Source organism: Malaclemys terrapin, chromosome 10, assembly GCF_027887155.1.
Source record: "Malaclemys terrapin pileata isolate rMalTer1 chromosome 10, rMalTer1.hap1, whole genome shotgun sequence".
Classification (NCBI taxonomy): domain Eukaryota; kingdom Metazoa; phylum Chordata; order Testudines; family Emydidae; genus Malaclemys; species Malaclemys terrapin.
In genome coordinates, this window is record NC_071514.1 from 72,305,027 (window position 1) to 72,330,991 (window position 25,965).

At 40.1% G+C, this 25,965-nt stretch overlaps 1 protein-coding gene across 2 annotated transcripts in view; it reads left to right on the forward strand.

The window, feature by feature from the left end:
• Window positions 1-25,965, forward strand: part of CYTH3 (cytohesin 3) — a 94,831-nt gene that overhangs the window by 43,586 nt on the left and 25,280 nt on the right. For both annotated transcript variants that reach the window (XR_008446443.1, XM_054041629.1), the window contains exons 2-5: window positions 7,823-7,905; window positions 9,344-9,408; window positions 9,879-9,945; window positions 17,140-17,258. Coding sequence is in view for 1 of the 2 variants with exons in the window: in XM_054041629.1 (XP_053897604.1) it covers window positions 7,823-7,905; window positions 9,344-9,408; window positions 9,879-9,945; window positions 17,140-17,258 (334 nt within the window). In the remaining variant the exon portion in view is untranslated. The remainder of the gene's footprint in view (window positions 1-7,822; window positions 7,906-9,343; window positions 9,409-9,878; window positions 9,946-17,139; window positions 17,259-25,965) is intronic.

Here is a 25,965-nt window from a genome sequence, read left to right on the forward strand (position 1 = left end):
ATTCATATGTTGTTGTAAGATCTCTGTTTTGCTGGCTGGGAGCTGCTTTACTCTCTCTTTCACAGACTTAACTCTGGAATCAGTTACGGGGGGAGCAGGGCACAATTATCCTGGACAGGGAGAAAGAAAGACCAAATGTAAGGGACATAGTTTAATTAGTCCGCAGCTTTATTACTTAATTTATCTGGGAACTAACCAGCAAAAGTTCATGCTGTACAGGTCATGATTTCTTCCTCCATCATTTCCTCCGTGGTGGAGGGCTGCTATCATCCCCACCCTTCTACACAGCTGGTCCCAGACCACTGAGACCCCACCTTACCTCTCCTATTACGAAGGTTAAGGGGCAGGGGAAAGGGGTTGTCTCCTCTATACCATACGTTAGGAGCCCTAGCTTCTTTAGGGGCTGCCTTCCCACAAACTCCACTTCTAATTCCGGTTTATCAGAAAACTGGACCCTAAGTGGAACAAGTACCAGCACTGGCCACCTGCTAAATTGTGACATCTTTAACTTTACCTCCTGACCTGTCCCACAGGAGCCCTGAGCTGCTATGGTCAAGGCAAAAAAAAACCCCCAACAACAAACAAAGAACCATCCTGCTCTGGCCATCTGTAAATGAGGGGGAAATTCCTTTCCAATCTCTAAAATCCAATCCTACGCTAATCCTAAGGGTAGGTGAGTGGAAGCTACTAACTGGGCATAAGAGGGGACTCAGGCCAAAGGGACAGGGGTGATACACCCTCCCCATGGTGCACATGGGATAGTGGCTTACCTGACCCCCACCAGCCTGCTCACCAGCTGAGGTGATGCTTCCCCTCCCAATTCCCAAAGGAGGGGGGATCCTTAAAGAAGGCTCTATACCAGGGTAGGCAACCTATGGCACGCTTGCCGAAGGCGGAATGCAAGCTGATTTTCAGTGGCACTCACGCTGCCCGGGTCCTGGCCACCAGTCCAGGGGGCTCGGCATTTTAATTTAATTTTAAATTAAGCTTCTTAAACATTTTAAAAACCTTATTTACTTTACATACAACAATAGTTTAGTTATATATTATAGACTTATAGAAAGAGACTTCTAAAAACTTCTAAAATGTATTACTGGCACACAAAACCTTAAATTAGAGTGAATAAATGAAGACTTGGCACACCACTTCTGAAAGGTTGCCGACCCTTGCTCTATACCCTTTTTTTTTCTACCAGTCCAGATAAAGCCTTGAGGTTGCATTCTCACATCTCAGCCAATGAATGAAGACTGAAAGACAGGCCAACAAGTAGGATTTGCTAAGCTAAAGAATCCACCCGAGGCTATTTGCATGGCAGCATCAATGTACCAGAAATGATTTAATCTTTGTTGCTGAAGAGTATGGTGAGATCAAAGATCTGGGCTTGGAAAAGAAAGATTAGACTTCTTTTTCTATAGTGGGATGTGTTCCTAGTCGTCTCTCGCCTCTGGGGCTTTCTTGCTCCTACTGGTATGTGTCACGTTCTTCTGTAGACATAGCTGTATTGAATATATTGCATTTTCAAGGGTACTGAAATATAGATTGTTATTCTCAAATTATTTCTGAAGTGGTTTTCTTGCAGTTCTTTCCTTTATGTGCAAATAGGGATATATAGGATTTTTTGAAGCTTTTTTTCTCCAAAGTGGATCAGTTGAACAGCTAATATATAAATAACTCCAGCAGTTTTTCAGGTGCTTACCAAATAAGTATGAAGACAAGATCTCACCACCTTTCCAAGAAGTTATGCTTTAGGGAGACCAAGTACAAAGGCTGGTTGAAGGAAATCATTGGCAAACAGAAATATAAAATGTTGTGGCTTGCACATGACTTATGGATTCCATTTATTTTGATGCTATTACATTTTAAGTTGTCAGCGTTCAAAAAATATTGGTGGTTTGGTTTTCACACTTTTTAGGCGGGCTTGTGGAGAGAAATGCATATTTGACATAAGTCTCTAAAGACTAGAAGCTTCTGCTTATGTTTTTCTCTCGTGTGGTAATGATGCTATCACTCTCTTAAACTTTAATTTGGTATCTGTAATACAAGCTGCAGTGTAAAACACCACTGTCTCCAGTGGAGTTACTGTAGTGAACTACAAAGGTGTGGACTGATTACATGATTGCTCTTAAAAAATCTGTATGAAAACTGTACTGTCATTTGAAGTAACTTATGAAGGGTCCTGTTTGGTATTTTTTTCTGCCTATGATGTTGAAAGTTTACTTATGGAAAATTTACTTCAGGTGTTTAAAATCAGTTAAACTGATTTGAGGGAAGATGGGCCAAGTGGCATGATCGGATTAAAAAAAAATTACTATGCTATTTTTAAAAAGAGCAATATCTATTTAACTCTAACCTATAGGGTCTCAGCTCTTCTGTATTTTCTGTATATCTACCTCCTTCTCTTTAGTAACTGGATAAGCATATAACTTGGGCTGTGAACAACCCTCTTAATCTTCAGTAAAAATTTAGTTAATATATTGACTTCACATTTACTAGTCTGCAAGATTGAGTCTTCATGATAATGAATTATTCAATCCGAGCTAACAATATCTTTTACATTAACATGGAAAATAGCCCTTGTGTAAAGATTTGAAGATAACCTCAAAATGTGATAGTTGCAGTTTACTCACTATACTGAAATATTTTTTCCATCAAAAAGTCCAGGAAGGTTTTTGTTTGGCTTTATTGTTTAAATGGACACGTTCATTCCTCCCACCCTGTATATGTTGTGTTCAGAAGTGTTGAACCTCAGACATTTTGGAAATGACTCAAAGATGATATCTAGAAAATGAGTAGTAATGAGTAATACAGAAGAAAGATGTAATTTTGTATTCTGAGAGACGCCTATGTATAGTTCCATATCTGTATCTAAGTTTAAAAAGGAAAAACATGTGTTAGTTACCAGAATTTCAACTACAGAATATTCCCAGAATGCTGCTTGCACTCAGACAAGACTGCCTCAAGCATCTTCATTTACATTGTTTGCAGTGTTGTTGTAGCTGTATTGGTCCCAGGATAATAGAGAGATAAGATGAGTGAAGAAGAGCTCTGTGTAAGTTGAAAGTTTGTCTGTTTCATTTATAGAAGTTGGTCCAATAAACGATATTACCTCACCCTACTTGTCTCTTCGTTTACAGGTCAAGAAGGTATGTGGATTATTTAGATGTGCTGAAATGATTTGATAGTAGAATGTTTATTGGGAGTCATTGAGGTCTATTGACTGTAACTATTTTGGATATTAGGAAACACTATTTCACTAGGAGGGTGGTGAAGCACTGGAATGGGTTACCTAGGGAAGTGGTGGAATCTCCATCCTTAGAGGTTTTTAAGGCCAGGCTTGACAAAGCCCTGGCTGGGATGATTTAGTTGGTGTTGGTCCTGCTTTGAGCAGGGGATTGGACTAGATGACCTCCTGAGGTCTCTTCCAACCCTATTATTCTATGATTCTAACAGTGGATTTGGAGCCTACTTATAGAATCATTTTAGTAAGCTTGCTGTGAAGGCACAAGAAGTCTGTATGCCAAAAATCTCAATGACATTTTCAAACCTTTTAAGCACAACAGCAATTTTATTTATTTATAAATGGGAATTTATTAAAGGTGCTGATTCCACTTGCAGTTGATACCACAGTGGCCACTGCTATCTTTCCAGAATAAATGACTTTCTGCCTTGCACAACCTGTGGTGCCGATATAATGGTGGCAGGCACCTTCAAAAAAATTAAACTAGATTTGCCTGCTTTTTTGTTCAGAGAAGACTCTAACATCACTGTGGTGACTTTTGATCTAGCTAGTACTGTTGCAAATATTTTTTGTGTGTGTGACTTTAATTATTTTGAATTGAATGATATCAGAGGGAAATACTTCTTTGGTGTTTCTCACATTGAAAAATGACATATTTTATCTATGATAAACCTTTTAATTAATTTAATCAAATTTGATGTATTCATATGGGCCTCCCATTTCAGTAGTATCTGAGTGCCTCACAGTCTCTAATACATTTACCACAACCATTCCCTGAGGTACAGAAATACTATTATTCCCATTTTACAGATGAGGAACTGAGACACAGAGGGACTCTGGGCTTGTCTAGATGGAGAATGTGTAGCAAGCTGGGGTGCAAGCATGTGCTAGCCTGCCATGCACTGTCTGTCTGTGTGAAGCCTGCTACCATGCACTGAAAAGTTCGGTAGTGCTCATTGATCTACTCTGATGGGATACTCCTAGTGTGCTGTAGCAGGATCCACATGGACTGTTAGTGTGTGTCATACTAATGCACTGTAGATTTATGCTCAGGTTGCTACACATGCTCCGTCTAGACAAGTCCTAACTGACTTGCCCGAAGTCCCACAGGAAGTCTGTGGTGGAGCAAGAACTACTTTAGTGCAAACTTGGAACCTTTACATTTGTGCCTGCAATGCCCACACAGCGGAGTTACAGTGCAGCACTTTGATGTGCACTGCTATTCACGCCCCCTTAATCCGAACTGCAGGGCAGTGTAGACAAGCCTTAAAGCAGCGGTTCTCAACCAGTGGCTAGCAGGCCGCATGTGGCCCAATTAGCACACTGCTGCAGCCCAGCTCAGCTGTGTGCTAAAGGCCGGCCCGCATGGCAGGGTCCGGGTTCTTGGCTGCCCCGCTGCCCAGCACGGTGGGGTCCAGGCTGCTGGCCTGCCACACATGGTGGGAGTCTGGGATCGAGGCTGCTGGCCAGCCCTGCAGGATCCAAGCTCTGGGGCAGCCGCCTGGCCCCGCAAGCTCTGGAGCAACCACTGGGTATCTGGGGTGGGCAGCCGGCTGGCCCCATGCGGCATGGGTCTGGGGTCCAGGGTTGGGGCTGCTGGCAGTGAGCCACAATGCTATATAAGTTGAGGACCACTGCCTTAAATTACCCTGTTTAGAATCTTCTTTCCCTGATGATTTTTCTCCTTTTCCATCTGGCAAATGGATAATTTGTGATTTCCCAGTGCAGCAGAAAACAATATGAATCCATTTGGTTTTACTTTTCTTCTTGTGCGACAGTATCATTAATCATATAAGCATGGATGTGTCTGTGTCTGGGAACAGCATGTCTGTGTATTGCTGCTATAGAGCTATAAGAAGAAATGAAACACTATATTTGAAGATTCTACAAAAATAATGGAGTAATTCTTTTCTCTACACTGGACAGCCTGAACCTACAGTACTTAATTCAGGCATAAGTCCTGTCAATTCAGAGTAGAAGTTTAATTAGTTTTCAGTGGAGATTTGACTCTTTAACTTTCTCAATCAGGTATTAAACAACATGAAACTACCAAGAGAAACTGTAACAAGACTGGTTTCAGAGTAGCAGCTGTGTTAGTCTGTATCCATAAAAAGAACAGGAGTACTTGTGGCACCTTAGAGACTAACAAATTTATTAGAGCATAAGCTTTTGTGGACTACAGCCCATTTCTTCGGATGCATACAGAGTGGAATAAATATTGAGGAGATATATATACACACATACAGAGAGCATAAACAGGTGGGAGTTGTCTTACCAACTCTGAGAGGCCAATTAAGTAAGAGAAAAAAAACTTTTGAAGTGATGATCAAGCTAGCCCAGTACAGACAGTTTGAGAAGAAGTATGAGAATACTTACAAGGGGAGATAGATTCAATGTTTGTAATGGCTCAGCCATTCCCAGTCCTTATTCAATCCTGAGTTGATTGTGTCTAGTTTGCATATCAATTCCAGCTCAGCAGTCTCTCGTTGGAGTCTGTTTTTGAAGTTTTTCTGTTATAATATAGCCACCCGCAGGTCTGTCATTGAATGGCCAGACAGGTTAAAGTGTTCTCCCACTGGTTTTTGAGTATTATGATTCCTGATGTCAGATTTGTGTCCATTAATTCTTTTGCGTAGAGACTGTCTGGTTTGGCCAATGTACATGGCAGAGGGGCATTGTTGGCACATGATGGCATATATCACATTGGTAGATGTGCAGGTGAACGAGCCCCTGATGGTATGGCTGATGTGATTAGGTCCTATGATTATGTCACTTGAATAGATATGTGGACAGAGTTGGCATCGGGCTTTGTTACAAGGATAGGTTCCTGGGTCAGTGGTTTTGTTCAGTGATGTGTGGTTGCTGGTGTCCTCGCTTACAGACAACCCTCCAACCTAAAGCAAATACTCACCAGCAACCACACATCACTGAACAAAACCACTGACCCAGGAACCTATCTCTTTGTAAAGCCTGATGTAAAATGAATGATCCTGTGTTTCAGATGTGTCAGTATCTGTTCTGAGAAAATTTTTTAAGAGGGGATGGGTTTCCAGTGAGAAATATATAGGGGAAAAAACAGGCAAAAAAAAAATTTTTTTTTTAACAAAAGACTTGACCATTTCCTAAATTGAAAGTAATATAATCATGTTTGTACCTGGAACAGTTAAATGAGATCACTTGTTAGTAGTGGCTTATAGACAATGTTGCCATTTTAATTTTGTATTCTGTTGAGAATATATATAAAAAAATTGCAAACTTTTACAATTGGAGCTTGACCATTGACTATCAGAAGAAGATATACTTCAAATTTCAAATATATTTAAAAATAAACCCAAATCTTTGTTTCTGGTCTGCCTGCTAAATGCATGTGCATTAGAAAAGGAGAAGGCTTTTGCCATTTAAAATTACTACATTTGTCACACATCTCACTTGGTGCAGAACCCTTGCTAATTATTGTAATAGTTGCATTTTACTGAGCTTGTGAGGCAAGCTGCTTTGTCATCTTAATTAAAACAAAAACATTTCCTTGAGAACAGCTAGCATTCAAACTGTTAACCACAGTACATGAAAATCAGAAAGAAGTGTGAATACTGTTGCTTACTGAGCACTGACAATGTCTTTAGTGTAGTACAAACAAATGAGATGCAGCCCCTGCCTAGGATGCTTACTAACAGGCAAGGAAAAATCTGATTGTCCAGAAAACAGCTGAGATATTATTGGAGCAATACCTCAGGTTTCCTGCCTGCCAGACAAGGGCAACAGGGGAAGTAGTGGTGGGCTGAGGTTCAGCTACAGATATATACAGCACTGTGCTTGCATCTTCAGTAGCAATTACTTTTATCAGCAGGGTAGCACTCTTATTTCAGTATAACTAAGTAAACAGTTGAGAGAAGTTGTTTTAAATATGGCAAACTTTTAAAAATGTTATTGTAAAACACTGAATATATGAGATGCTGTGTTAATGTTTTCCAACTGTGTCCTTATCTGTAATGAATAAAAACGTTACCTGCTGATAAAAGTAATTGATATTAAAAATGTCAGCAGTATTGCAAGTACAGTACCTGCCATACAAAGCAACCAAATAAAATTTAATCCTGTATCCTGGGGCTGATTTCAGACCACATCTCCATAAGGAGTCTATATATAAATATTGTAATTATTTCCTGAAAGATTTGATGAATATATGTACTTTACAAGTCATAATACATTTTGTAAACCTACATAGGGTAATTTTAGGAATCTCCTTTTTTAAAAAATAGGAACAACTTTGGCCCATCGCTGGTATAATTCCAATGATTTCTTTTATGAATTTGGCCACTTAAGTGTAGACCCAAGTCATAAAACCCATTATATGATAATGAGTCCCCAACAGCTGTATTGCTTTCTTTGAATACTAGAATCTTTTGGGGGTGATGTTAATTCAATGAATTGCCTTCTTTATGATTTATAAAGAGGAAGTTCAGTAACAATGGGTATATGCCATTTTTTCCCTCATATTTTTAGCTAAAGCATTTTCTTGTAAAAATTGCATTTCTTTAATTTGTCTGTGATTGATAATAGTATATAAATTTGCTTTATTTTCAGTACCGGATGATCTCTCCATAGAAGAGAGAGAAGAACTTTTAAACATTCGTCGCAGGAAAAAAGAACTAATTGATGATATTGAGGTAATTTATTTATCTGTCAGATAAAGATGCAAAGAAGACTACCTCAGTACATTTAATGTTATAGCAATATGTTATGATGTATTTATAATTATATATTGTTTGTAACATTTTCAAAAGCACTTAAGTGACTTGAAAGTTAATTAAGTTTAGATTCTTAAGTCATTTAAGCGTTTTTGAAAATTTTACATAGTGATTTAAGAACCTAAATCTTACTGACTTTCAGTGAGACTTAAGGCTTGTCTACATGAATGATTTCACGGCAAACTGGGGTGTGAATCTATTCTGCACTACCATGCTGCAGACTAACTGTTCATGTGCACTGTGCTGACACGCATTAACAGTTTGTTGATGCTCTTTGATCTAACTAGTCATGTTTCAAAGAGGAATAGATTAAAACACATTATAAACAGTTAGTCAGTCCGTGGCAGGCTAGTGTGGGCTAGATTCACACCGCAACTTGCTGTAAACTAATTTTGTAGACAAGTCCTTAAATTCCTAAGTCATTCAAGCACTTTTGAAAATTTTACCCTGAATCTGTATAATACATTGTGTGTATCTACATACACTTCATTTGTATAGTTAATACTTCATATACAGAAATACTGGAGCTGATTGTGGGAAGTAGTGAATTGAGATATTGGAGCAGGGAATTTTCATACTGAAACTTATAATACTTGTATTGGCAATGAGACTATGAAAAAGGATAAGAGAAATACACTATGAAAGATTAAGAACTTGGCATCAGTGGCCAGGAGAGATGGCCCTAAGCAGTGAATTTTGGACTGAGAGTCAGAACAGAATCTCAGCATAAGTTGCTTTTGGGAGGAGGTTTTTGGATCTAATGGTCTGAGTAGAGCTCAGTGACAAGAGAGCCCAGTAGAGTTCTAGTGACAAGATACAAATGTCTATCTATAAATTAATGCTGGTGTAAAGTTCAAACCATATATCCCAAATGGGCAACAACTTTTATTGATTCCTGTTTGGATAGCACAAAAAATCCCACTGCTATTTATTGCAGAAAACCCTCACCACATTATGATTCGTTTTTGCAAAGGCCGGTAATAAAAGGGAAGAGTAGGGACCACATCTAGAAAAGTATGATATCTTCAGCTCACCGTCTTTGCACATGATCTGTGGCCTTTTCCTCCTTCCTTTCCTTGCTAATCTAGTCATATTACTATTAGGATGTCCTAAGCAAGATTTTCAGTAGAGCCTCTCTTTTCCACATTGAGTTTTCAAGCTAGAATAGAGGGCTCTGCTCTTTTTTAATACTAATTCTAGCGAGCCCTGGTTGTGCAATTCTCTCACAGCTCTACTGACTCGTAAATAAAATGAAATCTACATTGATCACATTAATTTTGTTTATGGCAGAGTGAATATCTTTAAAAATGCTTTAATACTGGTTGGTTAACTTACTTTCCTTTCCTTCTTTTGGCAGAGGTTAAAATTTGAAATAGCAGAGGTTATGACAGAAATTGATAATCTGACTAGTGTAGAAGAAAGGTAAGTAACTCTGACAAGCATTCCACTCAGTAATAAGATACTGGCAAAGGTGTTTCAGGAACAGGAAACAAAAATTGCTTGTGTTACCAAAAACTGGATATTTATAAATCTTTGCTTGGCTTGTTTTAAGATCTGCAGAATCCATTTAGATATCATACAGCTTTTATTTTGCCCTTGCAGAAAGATGGACTTAGTGATCTGATAGAATTTTCCGTAGGTAATACCTGTGATCCTGTGAAACTGTGATAACTAGTGGGTCCTCTTTGTAAAATGATTTTAAATAATAGACTATTTTTGGTTGTCACTTTTTGGAAGTAAATGCCTTATGCTACTATGATTTTTTTTTTACTATATAAAAATAAAATATTAAAAACAAAGTTGAAAATATAAATAAAGTCAGAGAGTTTAAATTATTGCGTTCAGCAAGAGCAGCTGATAATCTTTTTTTTTTTTGTCTTCCAAATGAATAGCAAAACTACACAGAGAAATAAGCAAATAGCAATGGGAAGGAAGAAATTCAACATGGACCCTAAGAAGGTAGTACAATTTGTATTTGTCAGGATTTAAGTTATTGTTAATGATATTATTTTTGGCAAGTGCAGACCATACTGGTGGTAATCAATTAAAGTTAAATTAAACGGTGCGTTTTAAAACTCCCCAAACATTCATCAGGACACTTTTATGGTCTTGCAAAATCATCATGAAGATGGGCCCAAAATCTAACTGTCTCCACCCTTTACTACAATGATAATGAAAAGAATAATAGTAAATTATATATCTATTAGAGCAAACATCTTTCTTGTAGTCAGAATTTTAAATACGGTAGGTAAGTTTGTCAGTATACTCATTGTGGCACGCTTGCATAGAGACCTGATAACATTCGATGGAGATATTCTGTGTTGATGTGCTAAATTCAGTCCTAAAAATATTTTACAGTTTGGTCAGAAGTTTGGAGCCCTTTGTTATATAGTCTCCTACCTGGCTTTTTAATTTGTGCTCACAATTAACTGCTCATATAAACCACTACATTTATATACACAAATGCTAATGTTCAATTATGTGCATTCATAAATAGCACTTACACAAATAATTGCAAGTAGAAACATAGTCATCACTTTAAAAAAATATTTCTTGCTTATTATTTGAAGAAATGTATGTCTAGGGTTAAGACTGATGTGAAGACATCATTTAGCTTCTCTGCAATGTCCTTATTTTCCTTAATTGTTCCCTTTTCCCCCTCATAGTCCAGGACTCACCAATTCTCTTGCAGGTGTCTCCTCCTGATAAACTGAGAATTTCTTGTTGCTTTAACATATCTGGCTAATTGCTCTTCAAATCCCTTCTTTACCCTTCCTAATTTCCATTGTGTATTTCCCCTGATGTATTGTTTACTGCTTTCTGAGTTCATTAGGACTGGATTTTGAGTAGCTGAATGATATCTACATTAACATAATATTTCCCCCCCAAAAATCTTCCTTACTAAAGCTTGGGGTCACTGTGCTAGTTTTTGATACGATTCCTTCTCAAGAATGTTGAACTTGAATATATTTGGATGACTTAATGGTTCACTTACAGCAGTGTTTTCAATTAACAACTCTGTATGTTACTTAGGCTATTATAACCTATAAATTGTCTTTTTCTTCTAAATAATCTTATTTAGATTAATAGACCATAGTTTCCTCTCTTTCACCTGTATCTTTTGGCGGGTGGTTGTTTTTTTTTTTTTTTTTTTTACTCCTTTCTGTTTTTGTTTTGGGGTGCCATGCTTTCAGGTGTCCTGTTATTTTACTGCCTAGAAGGTTTGTGGCCAAATTGAAAAATGAGTTCAGGTACTTTTCTTGCAGTGATGGCTATAGTTCACAGGTGGGTGAAATTATTCCTATGTGTAGAAGTCCTGGCCACATTATTACTATAACATTCTTTATCTGTGGGAAATGGGTTTACATCAGCACTCTGAAGCTGTGGTCTGTGAAACAGCGGTGGTCTGCAAGAACTGGGTGGTCACATGGTGCTGGCTTATCTTTGCAAGTGCTATGTTGAATTCACGGGAGCTAAAAATACATTAAATACTTTCCTAATGTTGCTCTTCCATAGAAGTAATTTGCTATTGTTGCAACAGGAATATTGTTTTTGATCACAAATAGGAGAGAAGGCAGACTGCATGATCAGGAATGTGAAATAAGTGGGATAATTGTGTGAGCACAAATGGAAGGGGAGGTGACTTCACAGAATGGTCTTTTTATTGGATGGGATCCACTCTATTCAAAGTATCTGCGAACTCCTAGTTTAAATTCGTGCTATGCAATTTTCAAATCCGGCTAATTTATTACCCATCCTAATTGAACCTTTTGTGGGTAAGAGTTTATTATATTTGACTTTGTTTGCTGATTTGTTCCATGGGTACACTGAACTGGATTTGAAAACTGTTTCATTTGATGCAGTTACATGGTGTTATTGTATATATCTTTTCAAAACCAGTTTAGCTTTGATCTCATGTGAACAGGGCTCTATATCTGTAAAGTTTATAAAATGCTTTTGGGTTTTGTGTGAAAAGCACCACAGTATGTGAATTTGAAGTATGAAATCATAGCTGGGGCTTGATACACATTGTCTGTGGTGGATCTCGAAAGACAGTTCTTCTTGGGAGGTATAAAACTTTATGATTAACTCTAAAATATAAACTGAAATTCAAAGCTGATTTAATTGAAGTCATTAATAGCTGACTAAGAAAAATATATTTAATATTTGTAGTGAATGTATAAATACATTTTTGTAATCGTGTTTTATGTGGAGAAGGCAAACTAATACAGCTGTCTCCTGTCTTAAATTAGTCAACGGACGCTAAAGCAGTACAGAGAGAGACAAAGTCTAGAGTGGGAGGCAGGGGTATTTCAGTGGTCTGTTTGACCCACTTCTTCCAGACACTGTTGTTGTCCCAGACAAATCTCCTCTTCCTGTCTATCTGCCTCTTAATTCTTTATCACCTCTTTTCTGCTACAAAGGAAAATGAAATTGAGTCCTGGTTTGCAGGGTATTTAAGATGACTGTTTCTGTGGATGGTAATTTGAGGATTTGGATTTGCAGAAAAGAGGTATTATTAGATCTAAGAAACCTGATTAGCTTCATGAAGACAAGGGTAGGGTTGATGGGATGTCCTTATATTTCAGTTCAAATAGATACATTAAGACCTGTTTTGGAGATTATAACTAATTCCCCCTAGCCATTGTCTGTATACATTCAAAATTGTCTGATGATGAATCTACTGTACTTGTTACATAATTGTAATGAAAAAACAAGACAGCACATAACTGCATTCAGCCTTCTGTAAGGTACTATACATATATTGAAATAATGTTATCTATAATAGACTACTTTATCAGATCTAGAAGGCCTATATCCTGAATTGATGGCCTTTCTGCATAATTTTTCTGCTAAAAGGAAGTTTTCACCTATTCTAGCTTCTGTAAGAAAGTGAACTTGTTAATCTAGCATGCATAAGTGTCCCTAACTTTTTACATTAGTTTTGCCAGTGTATTTTTAAATAATGCAATAATTAAAAATCAAGAAAATAATATATTAAACTGATATCACAGTAATCTCAACTCTTATACTATACCACCTTTCCAGTACCCGGCCATCCTCACTTTCTCCTGTGCTGCACAAGAAAATGCCATTATAGTCCAGCCACAATGCAAACATCAGATTCCTCACAATCCCACCTGAATGCAAAACTTTAATTCCAACCTCTATGGTAAAATATGTTCCCCATGGGAATACATATTCTATAGCAGAGGTTCTCAAACTGTGGTCCGCGGACAACCAGTGGTCCAGGAGCTCCATTCAGGTGGTCCACAGATAGTTCCCTCTAAGGTGCGCACCTGGGCAGCTGCACACGAGAAAATGAAGCGTCACCCACCTAATTAGTGGAGCTGCACAGGTGTGGCTCCACTAATTAGGTGCCTGGACTCTGGAGAAGACGCACACGTAAGGTGAGGTGGTAGCCTTGAGGGGAATAGGGGGTAGGTGGCAGGTGGCAGTGGAGTGAGAAGAGGGGTGGGGGAATTTGGGATGCGTAGGGCTGCGGTGGCCAGAGAAAGAGGCTACTTTCCGCAGATCCAGGGCTGTGGCTGCTGGGGAGAGATAGCCCTCCTTCCCAGCCCGGGGGCTGCTGCAGTGGGGGAGAGACCCCCATCCTTCCCAGCCCCAGCTCGGGGGCTGCCACGGCGAGGGAGAGAAGGCACATCTATCGCATAGAAAGATAAGGCTACTGATATTAAAATATGAGTTGTGTGCTTTTATTTGTAGAACCAAAAACGTTAATTATTATAACTTTTTTTATATAGCGCTTTTATCCGAAGCGCTTTACAATAGTTAGCTAATGGTACAAACATTTGGAAGATCATTAAGTGGCCCGTGAGACCCTCAGCAATTTGCAAGGGGTCCACGAAAAAAAAAGTTTGAGAATCACTGTTCTATAGTCTATAATGGGAATATAGCAAGTGCCATAGCAGATTACACTGGTGGTCCATCTAGTCCAATATTGTATTTCTTACAATGGCTAGTACTAGATGCTTTAGAGAGAGGTATAAGAAGCCCTATAGTAGACAGTAAAGGATTAACATGCTCTTACAGAAAGCTATTTCCTAACTCCTGCAAGTAGAGATTGTCTTATAAACCAGGATTTAGCTAAACTTGTTTTTGAAAAACCTTACTAATGGAATTCTGGATGTCCTTACTGACCATAGAGATGTCCAGTCCTCTGTTGAATTTTGCTGTCCTCTATGATATTGTGTGGCAATGAGTTTAACAAGCTAATTACATTTGTATCCTTCCAATTTAACTGAACTTCTTGATCTACTGTCTCTGTTCTGTTCTTTAATTTGATACCTTTCTCATGTCCCTTTTAAAAGTAAACATTTCACAATCTTTTTCAATCTGTCTTCACACAAAAGCTTTCTCATGGCCTCTAATAATTTCCATAATTTTTCATGGAATTGTCTTTCTGCTATATTCTTTATAGATAAGGCGACCAGAATTGAACACAGTCCTAGATGCATAAAAAAGAATGAGGCGCTAAAGATGCCAAAGAAAGGGAACTTGCAGCTTCATTACTGACATAGCTGTTGTTTCTGACGCTTGTCTGAAAGGATGTCCTGTGCCCTCATATCAAAGGAAGCTCATTCTTTTAAATCAGCATAACCCCTGCTAGGTTTAACAAATTAGAGTATGAAGCATGGAAAGATGGAGGACCAGAGGTGCATAGAGTAAAGTATGTCAGTGAGGACAGGGCACAAGGACTAGAGAAATAGGAAAATAATTTTTGAGAACAGAAATAGGGCAAATGGGCAGTTCTTTCTTCTCTTCCCTTGTAGAGCTGAATTAGAGTGACAAATAAGGGGAATAACGCTATTGCATGTGTTTCTTTCAAACTTTGAAAATGATCCTATCCCGGAGATGGGTATGGGTATGGGTATGGGTATGGGTATGGGTGTGTGTGTGTGTGTGTGTGTGTGTGTGAGAGAGAGATGATGGAGTTTATAGGGACTGGTTCTTTAGCTATAAGAGATTTAAAAACTTTTTTTTTTTTCAAAAAGGGCTCATTTTAAAATAGTCTTTTGACCAAAGAAGTATAGAAAATTCAATCATCCTCTGAAGAGTTATGGTGGCACATTTTAAAGACAAAATTAAATTATTTAAGTATGGTAGCGATTTTAATCCTGATTTAAGTGGAAAAAAATCAACACTGCTTTAACAACTCCACAGTTATGACACCTCTGGAATGCATCCTTTAGAACTCCTACAGGATTTTCTGTGCTTGACAGATTTATAGCTTTCAGTGGTGGTTTGTGTTTTTTAAAGCTGAAAATGTCTGTATCCTGATTAACCTTATTTGTTCCTTAATTTGGAATAATCTCCTAATTGTCATAGTGCTCTTTTCAGACATGTACCAAACTTATTCTTGGAAACAAAAAGTTCATTTTATTTGCCTACGTTTACTCCTCTTTGGAGCATCTTTTTGTCTAGCTAAGTAGTCAACACATCCAACTATCAAGCAAGATAAAACTGAAACATTTTCTTTGCAAAGAAATCATGTCTTTCTCTGTGATTTGAAAAGAGAGTCACAAACATCAATGTTCTATCCTGACACTGAAAGTAATTTTTCCAGTGGCGAAACTTCAAGAGAGTGAATGGTCTTTCTGGCTTAAAAAAAAGCTTCAAGACTGAATGGCATTAGGTTTGCCCTTCTAAAGTAGATTGCAGTCAGCAAACTAATCCTCCTTACCAGGCAGGTAAGGGTACTGTTGCAAAAACAAACTAAATCAACCAACCATAAGAATATTTTCATGTTTTCACTAATGGCTTGGACAGTGGAAGGTAAAATTAGAAGTAGTACAGTATTTTTTCTTCCTCCCTCTCCCTACCTTTTCAAGGATGATGGATGTCCTGCAAGTCTAGAGGAGAACAACAATAAACAATATCCATTTACAGAAATGGAGAAGTTTTTTGCTTTTATCTCTAAAAATAACAAGTGGAATCTCAGGATGTGTTTCAGTAGCAAAGATTTTAATAATTTAGTGAACTCTTCCACATATGGATAGAATTCAGGACCTCAAAGTTGTATGGAGCTGCAATTGCTACTTTCTCCCAACATTTTGTTATAAATTTTGTGAAAGCAATGGAAAAATTAAGACCTTTTGTTAGAGAAATATTGTCTTGGAGAAATATCTGTTTGGGGCTTGAGTATCATTTTAAGAGCTAACACAGCACCCCTTTTATTCCTTAAGATTTCTATAATGTTAATACAGTTTTTGAAAATGTCCTTTCCTCATTTCTTTGCAGAAAGCCTTCTGGATTTCCCTAGAAACTGTATATCAAGGACTCTTTATCTCATGAGAATATTTAGGAAGTACAAAGGCTAAAAAGGCCTCTGAGGATGGACAAGCCAAAACTTTCCTGTCTCTTGACTCTCTATAGGGTTACTCTCTCTTGTTTCCTCAGCCCATCTCTGAATGAGCTTGATTGAAAGCTCATTAAATGAAATGGAAAGACTCTCATTGACTTCATTGGGCTTTATTTGCCATGATGAGATCCTCTCTTTGTTCAAACAGGGACAGAAATTAATTACCATCCTAATGCCAAGATTTCCCATAAATTCTCAAAATGGGATTAATTATCTCAAATCATAATTTCTACTGCAAGTAATGACTTGATGCATTCAGTCATGGCATTGCAAATTATAACAGATGCTTTATCTTGTAGTATGATGATAAGTAAATTATGTTGTCCCTGTATCTCTCTTTATGTGATCTCACAGATTGTGCCCTCTGTCCGATATTAATGCAGTAACATGGACTGATTTGAATTTTGTTAAATGCTAACTCCCCTTCCAGTTTGCTTCCCAAGGCCAATATGGAATAGTTACTCAATTAAATATCTTTCTAAATTTAAGGAATTTAAATTGCCACCTGCTGTTTCCAACCTTAGGAATTCCTTTTTCTGATCTGTAAATTAATTCTAGAAATTACCTACCTGACTGAACAGATGTCTAGTTTCATTACCTGAAAGATAAATGATTTCTCTAATTTAATCTACAGATTTTTCTTTTAATGTGGAAAATGGTACGGATATGTATATCTCTGTGTATTCATCCCAAAATATCCTGGACAGTGTTCAAATAAATGTTTGTGAAAGGAAACATAATTCTTCTTCCTCTTAAATTTCTTTTCCTAGGGGATCCAGTTTCTTATAGAAAATGACCTGCTGCAGAACACTCCAGAAGACATTGCACAGTTCCTCTATAAAGGGGAAGGACTAAATAAAACTGTAATTGGAGATTATCTTGGTGAGAGGTAAACTGAAACAAATTGATCTCTTCTTTCGTTATATAGTATGTTTAAATACATGGAGAGCAGGGCTGTCGATTAATCGCAGTTAACTCACACAAACTAAAAAAATTAATCACGATTAATCGCACTGTTAAACAATAGAATACCAATTGAAATTTATTAAATATTTTTGGATGTTTTTCTACATTTTTCAAATATATTGATTTCTGTTGCAACACTGAATACAAAGTGTACAGTGCTCACTTTATATTATATTTGATTACAAATATATCCACTGTAAAAATGATAAAAGAAATAGTATTTTGCAATTCACCTCATACAAGTACTGTAGTGCAATCTCTTTATCATGAAAGTGTAACTTACAAATGTAGATTTTTGTTGTTGTTATATAACTGCACTCAAAAACAAAACGATGTAAAACTTTAACGCCTACAAGTGTACTCAGTCCTATTTCTTGTTCAGCCAATCGCTAAGACAAACAAGTTTGTTTACATTTACGGGAGATACTGCTGCCTGCGTCTTATTTACAATGTCACCTGAAAGTGAGAACAGGCATTTGCATGGCACCTTTGTAGCCTGCATTGCAAGGTATTTATGTGCCAACTATGCTAAACATTTGTATGCCCTTTCATGCTTTGGCCACCATTCCAGAGGACATGCTGATAATGCTTGTTAAAAAAATAATTCATTAATTAAATTTGTGACTGAACTCCTTGGGGGAGAATTGTTCTGGTTTACCCGCATTCTGCCATATATTTCATGTTATGGCAGTCTTGGATGATGACCCAGCACATGTTTGTTTTAAGAACACTTTCACAGCAGGTTTGACAAAACGCAAAAAAGGTACTAATGTGAGATTTCTAAAAATAGCTACAGCACTAGACCCAAGATTTAAGAATCTGAAGTGCCATCCAAAATCTGAGAGGGATGAAGTATGGAGCATGTTTTCAGAAGTCTTAAAAGAGCAACACTCTGATGTGAAAACTACAGAAACTGAACCACCAAAAAAGAAAATTAACCTTCTGCTGGTGGCATCTGACTCAGATAATTAAAATGAACATGCAATGGTCCGCCCTGCTTTTGGATCGTTATCGAACAGAATCCGTCATCAGCCTGGACTTATGTCCTTTGGAATGGTGGTCGAAGCATGAAGGGACATATGACTCTTTAGTGCATCTGGCACGTAAATATCTTGCAACGCCAGCTATAACAGTGCATGTGAACACCTGTTCTCGCTTTCAGGTGACATGGTAAACAAGACGTGGGCAGCATTATCTCCTGCAAATTGTAACCAAACTTGTTTGTCTGAGCGATTGGCTGAACAAGAAGTGGGACTGAGTGGACTTGTAGGTGCTAAAGTTTTATATTGTTCTTGTTTTAATGCAGTTATTTTTTACAGTACTTGTATTCAGTGAGTTGAAAAATACTATTTATTTTGTTATCTACAGTGCAAATTTTTGTAATAAAAATAAATATAAAGTGAGCACTGTACACTTTGTATTCTGTGTTGTAATTGAAATCAATATATTTGAAAATATAGAAAACATCCAAAAATATTTAAATGGTATTCTATTATTGTTTAACATCACGATTAATCGTGATTAATTTTTTTAATCGCTTGATTGCTCTAGTGGAGAATTACACTTTTTATCAGTCTCTCTCTCACCTTCACTGGCTGCATGAGGTACATTGTACCCTGAGGGTTATAAAAGTTATATTGGGAAGTAAAAGCACTGTGCTATAAGAAGCTTTTTTAAAAATGGATGAATTATGAAAATATCACACATTGCTTACACAATTCATTGCTCTGAAAAATAAAATAGTTTTTCTAGATTTGGTTATTGTGCAAGATTTAATGTCATAAACTTCTGGAAGGTTTCAGAATCATATTTCAACAATCTTGTAGTAGTTCTTAATGATCTGCCCAGACAAAGAATGCTTCATGATGTTAGTAACTAGATGATGAGAAAATTGCTCATCATTCAAAAGGTTGGTGCCTAGACTAATGATAGTCAGCTGTTTTTATTTAGTGTTGTCTTCTTCCCTGCACATATACATCCTATTAACGTTAATGGGTATTAAGTAGGTACCTAAAGGGGAGAATGCATCTTAGCTTTTATCATGTACAGCACAATAAATATGCAGATTACTCCAATTGTAATGCAGTACAGAAAGTATTTGTTTAAAAAAAAATTCAGCAGCAAAATTGTATCACTGGTAAAACCTGTAAACTAATCTCTTTCTTCATTGAAAAGACTACAGACATAACTCTTGCCTGTATTTTTTATCAAAATCAGATGCCAGTTAGAGTTTTAATAGCCTAGTCACTTGGGCCCTACTCTTGTAAACTGATCTTCTCTGCCATAACACCCTTAAGCCCACATGGAATCTATTTACAGGATTGGGGTTTTAGCTTGCAGTTCACTATAGGCCCTTAGAGTTAAGTGGGTGTAATGAAAGTTTATACTGTAACATGGTGCACAGTATGTAGGAATTTCAACTTTTTGCATAAACACGAGAACTAGACCTCTGAGAAACAATCCAAACATCATTTTGAATATTTCAACTACAAGTAATGAAAATGTAGATTTTTGTTTTTTATAGATCGCTATACCTCCACTATGCATTATTAACTTATCTCCATAATTACAATAGAGTTTGTGTAAAGTAAGCCGTGTTTCTTCTCTCTTTCACTCTGGCATCTGATCTTGAAATAATATTTTTTCCTCTCAGGGCCTGATCCTCAAACCCTTAGTCATGCAGCTAGTCCTTGCTCACATCAATAGTGCCACTGAAGTCACTGTGATTATTTTCATGAGGTGGTGTCTGCAGGATCATAGCAAACTAGCTCAATTTACAATTCAAAAGATTATTTCCCACCTCTTCCCATCCCAAACCTGCCAACACTGCAGTCTTCATCTAGGATCTGAAAAAAATCAAGCCGTGCTGTTTCTCTTCCTAACTAATCCCTAAAATTTCATTGGTTTCAGTTGTGTGAGTATACTGTGTCTACACAACTCAGTTTCCATCTTCTTGAATTCTGAACAGTTAACTGCAGACTAATTTAGTAACTAACATTAAATGTCAAATTACAACTCAGAAATTAGTGTCAATCTACAGAGTGGCAATTAAAACATGAGAAGACCTGAAAATATGACTGCAATGATATGTGGCTAATATTTGGCCAGAAAACCATGGAAAATATCCAGCGTGAAGTCAGAAATGTGGATATTAAAAAAGCTAATTTTTATGCAACATTTCTGCTTGCTGTGTACATCTAACTTTACTAATGTAATCAAATTTTTACTTCTCTTAGCAATGTTGTGCCAGTTCAGCTATGCAAAAGTGAAGTGAATTCTGTTCTGTCCCTTGAACCATCCTAAAACTGTTGTCAGTTACTATTACTGGTGAGGAAGGAGGTAAACAACACCACAACTTGATTTTCCCTCTCCCTCTACCCCCAAAGTCCTAGATATAGACTACACTACTGTCAGGTTTGGTATTGACATTAAATTGCATGTGGACCCAGGTTGTTCTTGTTGTGTTAAATTTCTGTTTGCATTTCAAAAATTGCATACATATTACCTACTTAAACTCATTCTAACTTTGGTTTTGTTTAGAAGTTTAAGGGACATACAGGGGGAAATTAAATTCAATACCTATTATGTTTTTAGCGTGATCTTGGGAAAGAAGCATTCAGTGCAGTGATTTCTCAGAATGGACTAAGGATACTGTACGCGTCAAGTGGTATTTTATTATTCCTTTTTAGGTCTGTATTTAGGGAGCAGGCCTTATTGATAGCTGTTGATTTAACAGTTTGGCAGTGATGGTCCTGTCCTATAGGAGAAGGGGATGAGGGGGGGGGGAACATGACTCTTTCCCCCTCTAGTGTGCTGTTGCTAAAGAAAGCATAGTAATGTTTTTTTGTTCTTCGAGTGGTTGCTCAGGTCCATTCCATGCTAGGTGTGGGTGCGCCGCTTGCACTGTTGACAGAGATTTTTCCCTTAGTGTTATCCGTTGGGCCGGCTCTGGCGCCCTCAGGAGCCACATGCTTATGTGCTGGTATAAGGGGCGCTGCCGGCCCTGCACCCACTTGGTTCCTTCTTACTGCCCATGACGGTTGCTGGAACGATCCTTCTTGCTTTGGAAAGGCTTCTTCCCAGTGATTTTTAAACATTTTTCTACATTCATAGTTATCATAGTGTAGTGTCTATATTTCAAGTAGTGTGTGTGTGTGTATATGTGTGTGTGTGTGTGTGTGTATATATATATATATATATATATATATATATATATATAGTTAATTAATTAGTTAGTTAGTTAGTTAGTTCCTATTGTGAGGGACTTCTTTGCCCCAGTGGCCGGGCATGCCTCGGTCCCCAGGCTTCAAGCCTTGTGCCGCCTGTGGCAAGCCTATGCCCGTGAGTGACTTGCACTCCAGGTGCTTAAAGTGCCTGGGCAAAACTCACACGAAGGACAAGAGCCAAGTCTGTTGGGACTTCAGACCCCACACCAAAAAAGACGGGAACATCAGACTGAAGGCTATCCCCAGGGAAGCCACTCTCAGACCTGTCTCAGAGACGAGCTTCTCCGATTCGGTGCTGAGTACTTTGGTGTCGCTGCGAAGTACTCCCACGGCAATGAGCTCTTCCTGGCGCTGTTCTCCATCTTCGGTGCGGAGGAAGAAGCATAAGAAGCAGTGGGCCGAGAGAGAAGCAAGGAGAAGGCAGTTGAGTGAGACCCAGGCCTGGCCACTCTTCTGCCCCTGGACCCATGTCGGCACCATCAACTCTGCTGAGGGCATTAAGCCTGGTGCAGGGTTCTCTGCTGAGACCAGGAGACCACTACGGTGCCTGTGGACTGACAGTATCATTGACTCCAGAGGCTTTTCAGGTGGCTAGGGACCTTCTCTCTCTCTCGGTCCCACCAAGGCCAATGGGACACCTACCAGCTCCGGCGTCCGGAAGCAGGAGGGAACAGGGGATCCCAGTGTCCCAATCTCCAGGACACCACCAGTCCCTGGAGCCTGTCACTGTATGGAGGCAGAAGCGGGTGCCGCTCCCCTGTGGTTGCCAAGAGAAGAATCCTGGGGAGATAGGACTTTTATCTATGGGACTCCCTGAATAAATGCAAAGATTCCCTGCCCCAAGAGTCCAGCACCTCTCTCCAGGTGGCTCTGGACGCTGCCGACTCAGTGGCCCAGACCATGGCCTCTGCAGTCACTTTGAGGTGCTGTTCCTGGCTTCAAGGGCCACTCTGTTTCTTAGGCCTGTACACTCTGTCTGCTTCCAGAAAGGACTTTAGGCCCCAGCAGTCTCCTTGGTTCTTGGTGCCTCCAAGAAAAGAGAGGGGTTATAGATGGTACCAACCACTTCCGCCCAACTCAGCCTCCCAGTGGGGGTCTCAGAGATACTCTGGTGGACCCAAGCTGGCCTTTTGAAGGTGCACCCGAGGGCGCTGTACCCATCACTGTTTCAAATCCTCCTCCCCTTTTATTTTCGGACTGTCTATCTCTTCAGCCTGGCATGGTCATTCATAACATCAGACTGTTGGGTCCTGAACACGGTGACAGCTGGTTATACCCTGCGGCTTCTACTCACCCCTCTCCCACTTCCCCTCACTCTCCCTTTTCAGGACCCCTTATCATGAGCATCTCCTCGTCCAGGAAGTGCAATCCTTCCTACTGATAGGGGCTGTGGAGCAAGTTCTTCAAGACTTGAGAGGGAAGGGATTCTACTCCCGGTACTTCCTAATCCCAAAGCCCAAAGGGGGCCTCTGGCCTATCTTGGACCTGCAGCACCTCAATAGATACCTTAATGAATTGAGGTTCCACATGGTCTCCCTTGCCTCCATCATTTCCTCCTGGACCCAAGAGACCGGTACACTGCCCTTGACTTAAAGGAGACATATTTTCACATTTCTATCTTCCGTGGCCACAGAAGATTTCTCAGGTTTATAGTGGGTCAGCGCCACTTTCAATTCACTGCCTTCCCCTTTGGTCTATTGGCAGCCCCACGGGTATTAACAAAGTGAATGGCGGTTGTAGCAGCCTTAGTCAGGCAGCAAATGGTACAAGTCTACCTGTACCTTGATGACTGGCTGATCAAAGGTCGGTCACAGGCTCAAGTACAGAACAGTATTAGCACAGTCCAAGTCACCTTCAGGACACTGGGCCTGCTGATAAACAAGTAGAAGTCAATTCTTGTCCCGGTTCAGAGAATAGAATTTATCAGGGCGGTGCTCGACTCGATCCAAGCCAGGCTTTCCTGCTGGAAGCCCGTTTCCAGACCAAGTCAGACCTGATATCCAAAGTCATGGCCCACCCAATCACAACAGCTCGGGGTGTGCCTCAGGCTACTGGGTCACATGGTGGCTTGTACTTACATGGTTCAATACGTGACTCAGACCCCTCCAGATGTGGCTAGCATCAGTTTATTCCCTGAGCAGACACCACTTGAATTCAGTGCTCACAGGCCCTCGCCTCCCTGCACTGGTGGAAAGACCCCAGGTCGGCAATGATGGGGGTGCCCTTTGTTACCCCACAACCATCAGTATCCTTAGTCTCAGATGCGTCAGACTTAGGGTGGGGAGCCCACCTCAACAACCTCAGGGCCTTCGGTCCCAGGAAGAACTCTCGCTGCACATAAACATCAGGGAGCTCAGGGCGGTTCGCTTAGCATGCCAACTGTTCCTTCCCCAGATCTCAGGCACGGTGGTACAAGTCCTGGCAGACAATACAGTGGCCATATTCTATAGCAGTAAGCAAGGAAGGGCTCCATCCTTGGCCCTGTGTCAGGAGGCTGTCCACCTATGGGACTTCTGTGTGAGACACTCCATCTCAAGGCATCACATCTCTCGGGAGTCTGGAATGTATTGGTGGATCACTTCAGCTGATCCTTCTCCTCTCACCACGTGTCGTCCCTTCACCCAGAGGTCACCAGATTCATCTTCCAAAAGTGGGGGGGCCTCCCTAGGTGAACCTGCTCGCCAACAGGCAGAACAGAAAATGTCAGCAGTCTTGTTTGCTGCGTGGGCACAGCTTAGGCTCCCTCTCGGATGCCTCCCTGCTCTTGTGGGCTGGCCACCTACTGTACGCTTTTCGCCTGATTTCCTTGGTTCAAAAGGTTCTTCTAAAAATCAAACTGGACAAGGTAAGAGTTACCTTGAGAGCACCAGCATGGCTGCGCCAGCATTGGTTCAGCATGCTCCTGGACCTCTTGGTGGCAGCTCCACTCTCTCCCGCTCCGTCTGCATCTGATTTCACAAGACCATAGCCGGTTACTTCATCTGAATCTCGCCTCCCTGCATCTAACTGCTGTATGGCTGAACCCTGAAGAACAACCCTGCTTGGAACAGGTTTGGCAGATCTTGCTAAGTTGTAGAAAGTCTTCCGCCAAGGCTACCTACTTGGGCAAGTGGAAATGTTTTGCTTTTTGGGCTTCCGAATGTGATCTCTTTCCATCTCGATCTTCCCTTCAGTCTATCTTGGACTATTTGCTCCACTTAAAACAGCAGGACCTGGCTCTCTCATCTGTTAAGGTACAGGAAATAACGGTCTGATTTCTCAAGGGCTTGGAAAGACTGTATCCTCAAGTTTGCAAACCAGCTCCTCCCCCCCCATGGCACTTAAACCTGGTCCTGTCAAAGCTCATGGGGCCTCCCCTGTCAAGCCGTTAGTAGCCCTGCTGCTTCTATTCAGGCTTGCTGCAAGTAAGTGAATATCCCACCTCCATTGTAATCGTTCGTTCCACGAGAGTCCAAGTTTCGTCAACAGCATTCCTCGTGCTGGTCTCAATCCAGGACATCTGCAGAGCTGTGACCTAATCTTCGGTGCATACCTTTGCGTCCCACTATGCCATCATCCAGCAGGCCTGAGACAGTGCCAGTTTCAGAAGAGCAGTGTAGCAATCAGCATGTCTGTAAACTCCGAGCCCACCTCCTGGGGTACTGACTGTGAGTCACCTAGCATGGAATGGACATGAGCAAGCACTTGAAGAAGAAAAAACTGTTACTAACCTTCTGTAACTGTTGTTCTTTGAGATGTGTTGCTCATGTCCATTCCATGACCACCCTCCTACCCCTCTGTCAGAGTCAATGGCAAGTAGGAACTGAGATGGTGCAGGGCCAGTGGAGCCCCTTATACCGACGTATAAGCATGTGGCTCCAGAGGGTGTTAGAGCCGGCTCAATGGATACCACAAAGGGGAAAATCTCCGGCAATGGTGCAAGCGGCACGCACACACCTAGCATGGAAGGGACATGAGCAATGCATCTCGAAGAACAAGAGTTATGGAAGGTTAGTAACTATAGGTGCCGAATTCGTGGGTGCTTGGTGCTTAGCACCCACTGGCAGCCAGCTCCCCTCTCCCTCCCCCAGCACCTCCCGCCCGACGGAATCACCTGTTCCGCGACGTGCGGGAGGGGGAGGAGTAGGAACTGGGTGCGCTTGGGGGAGGGGGCAGAACTGGGTGGGAAGAGGCGGGGTGGGGCCTTGGGGGAAGGGGTGGAGTGGAGGCCTGGCCTGGGATGGAGCAGGGGCGGGGTGTAGGGCTGAGCAGGGGTTGAGCACCCCCAGGGAAAGGAGGAAGCCGGCGCCTGTGTTAGTAACCGTTTTTTCTCTGGGAATATTGCTGTAAGAAGTTACAAAATAGCATTTCGGCAAAGGATTATAGCTGAACATATACAAGATACCATGAAACTCTCTAGTCTTT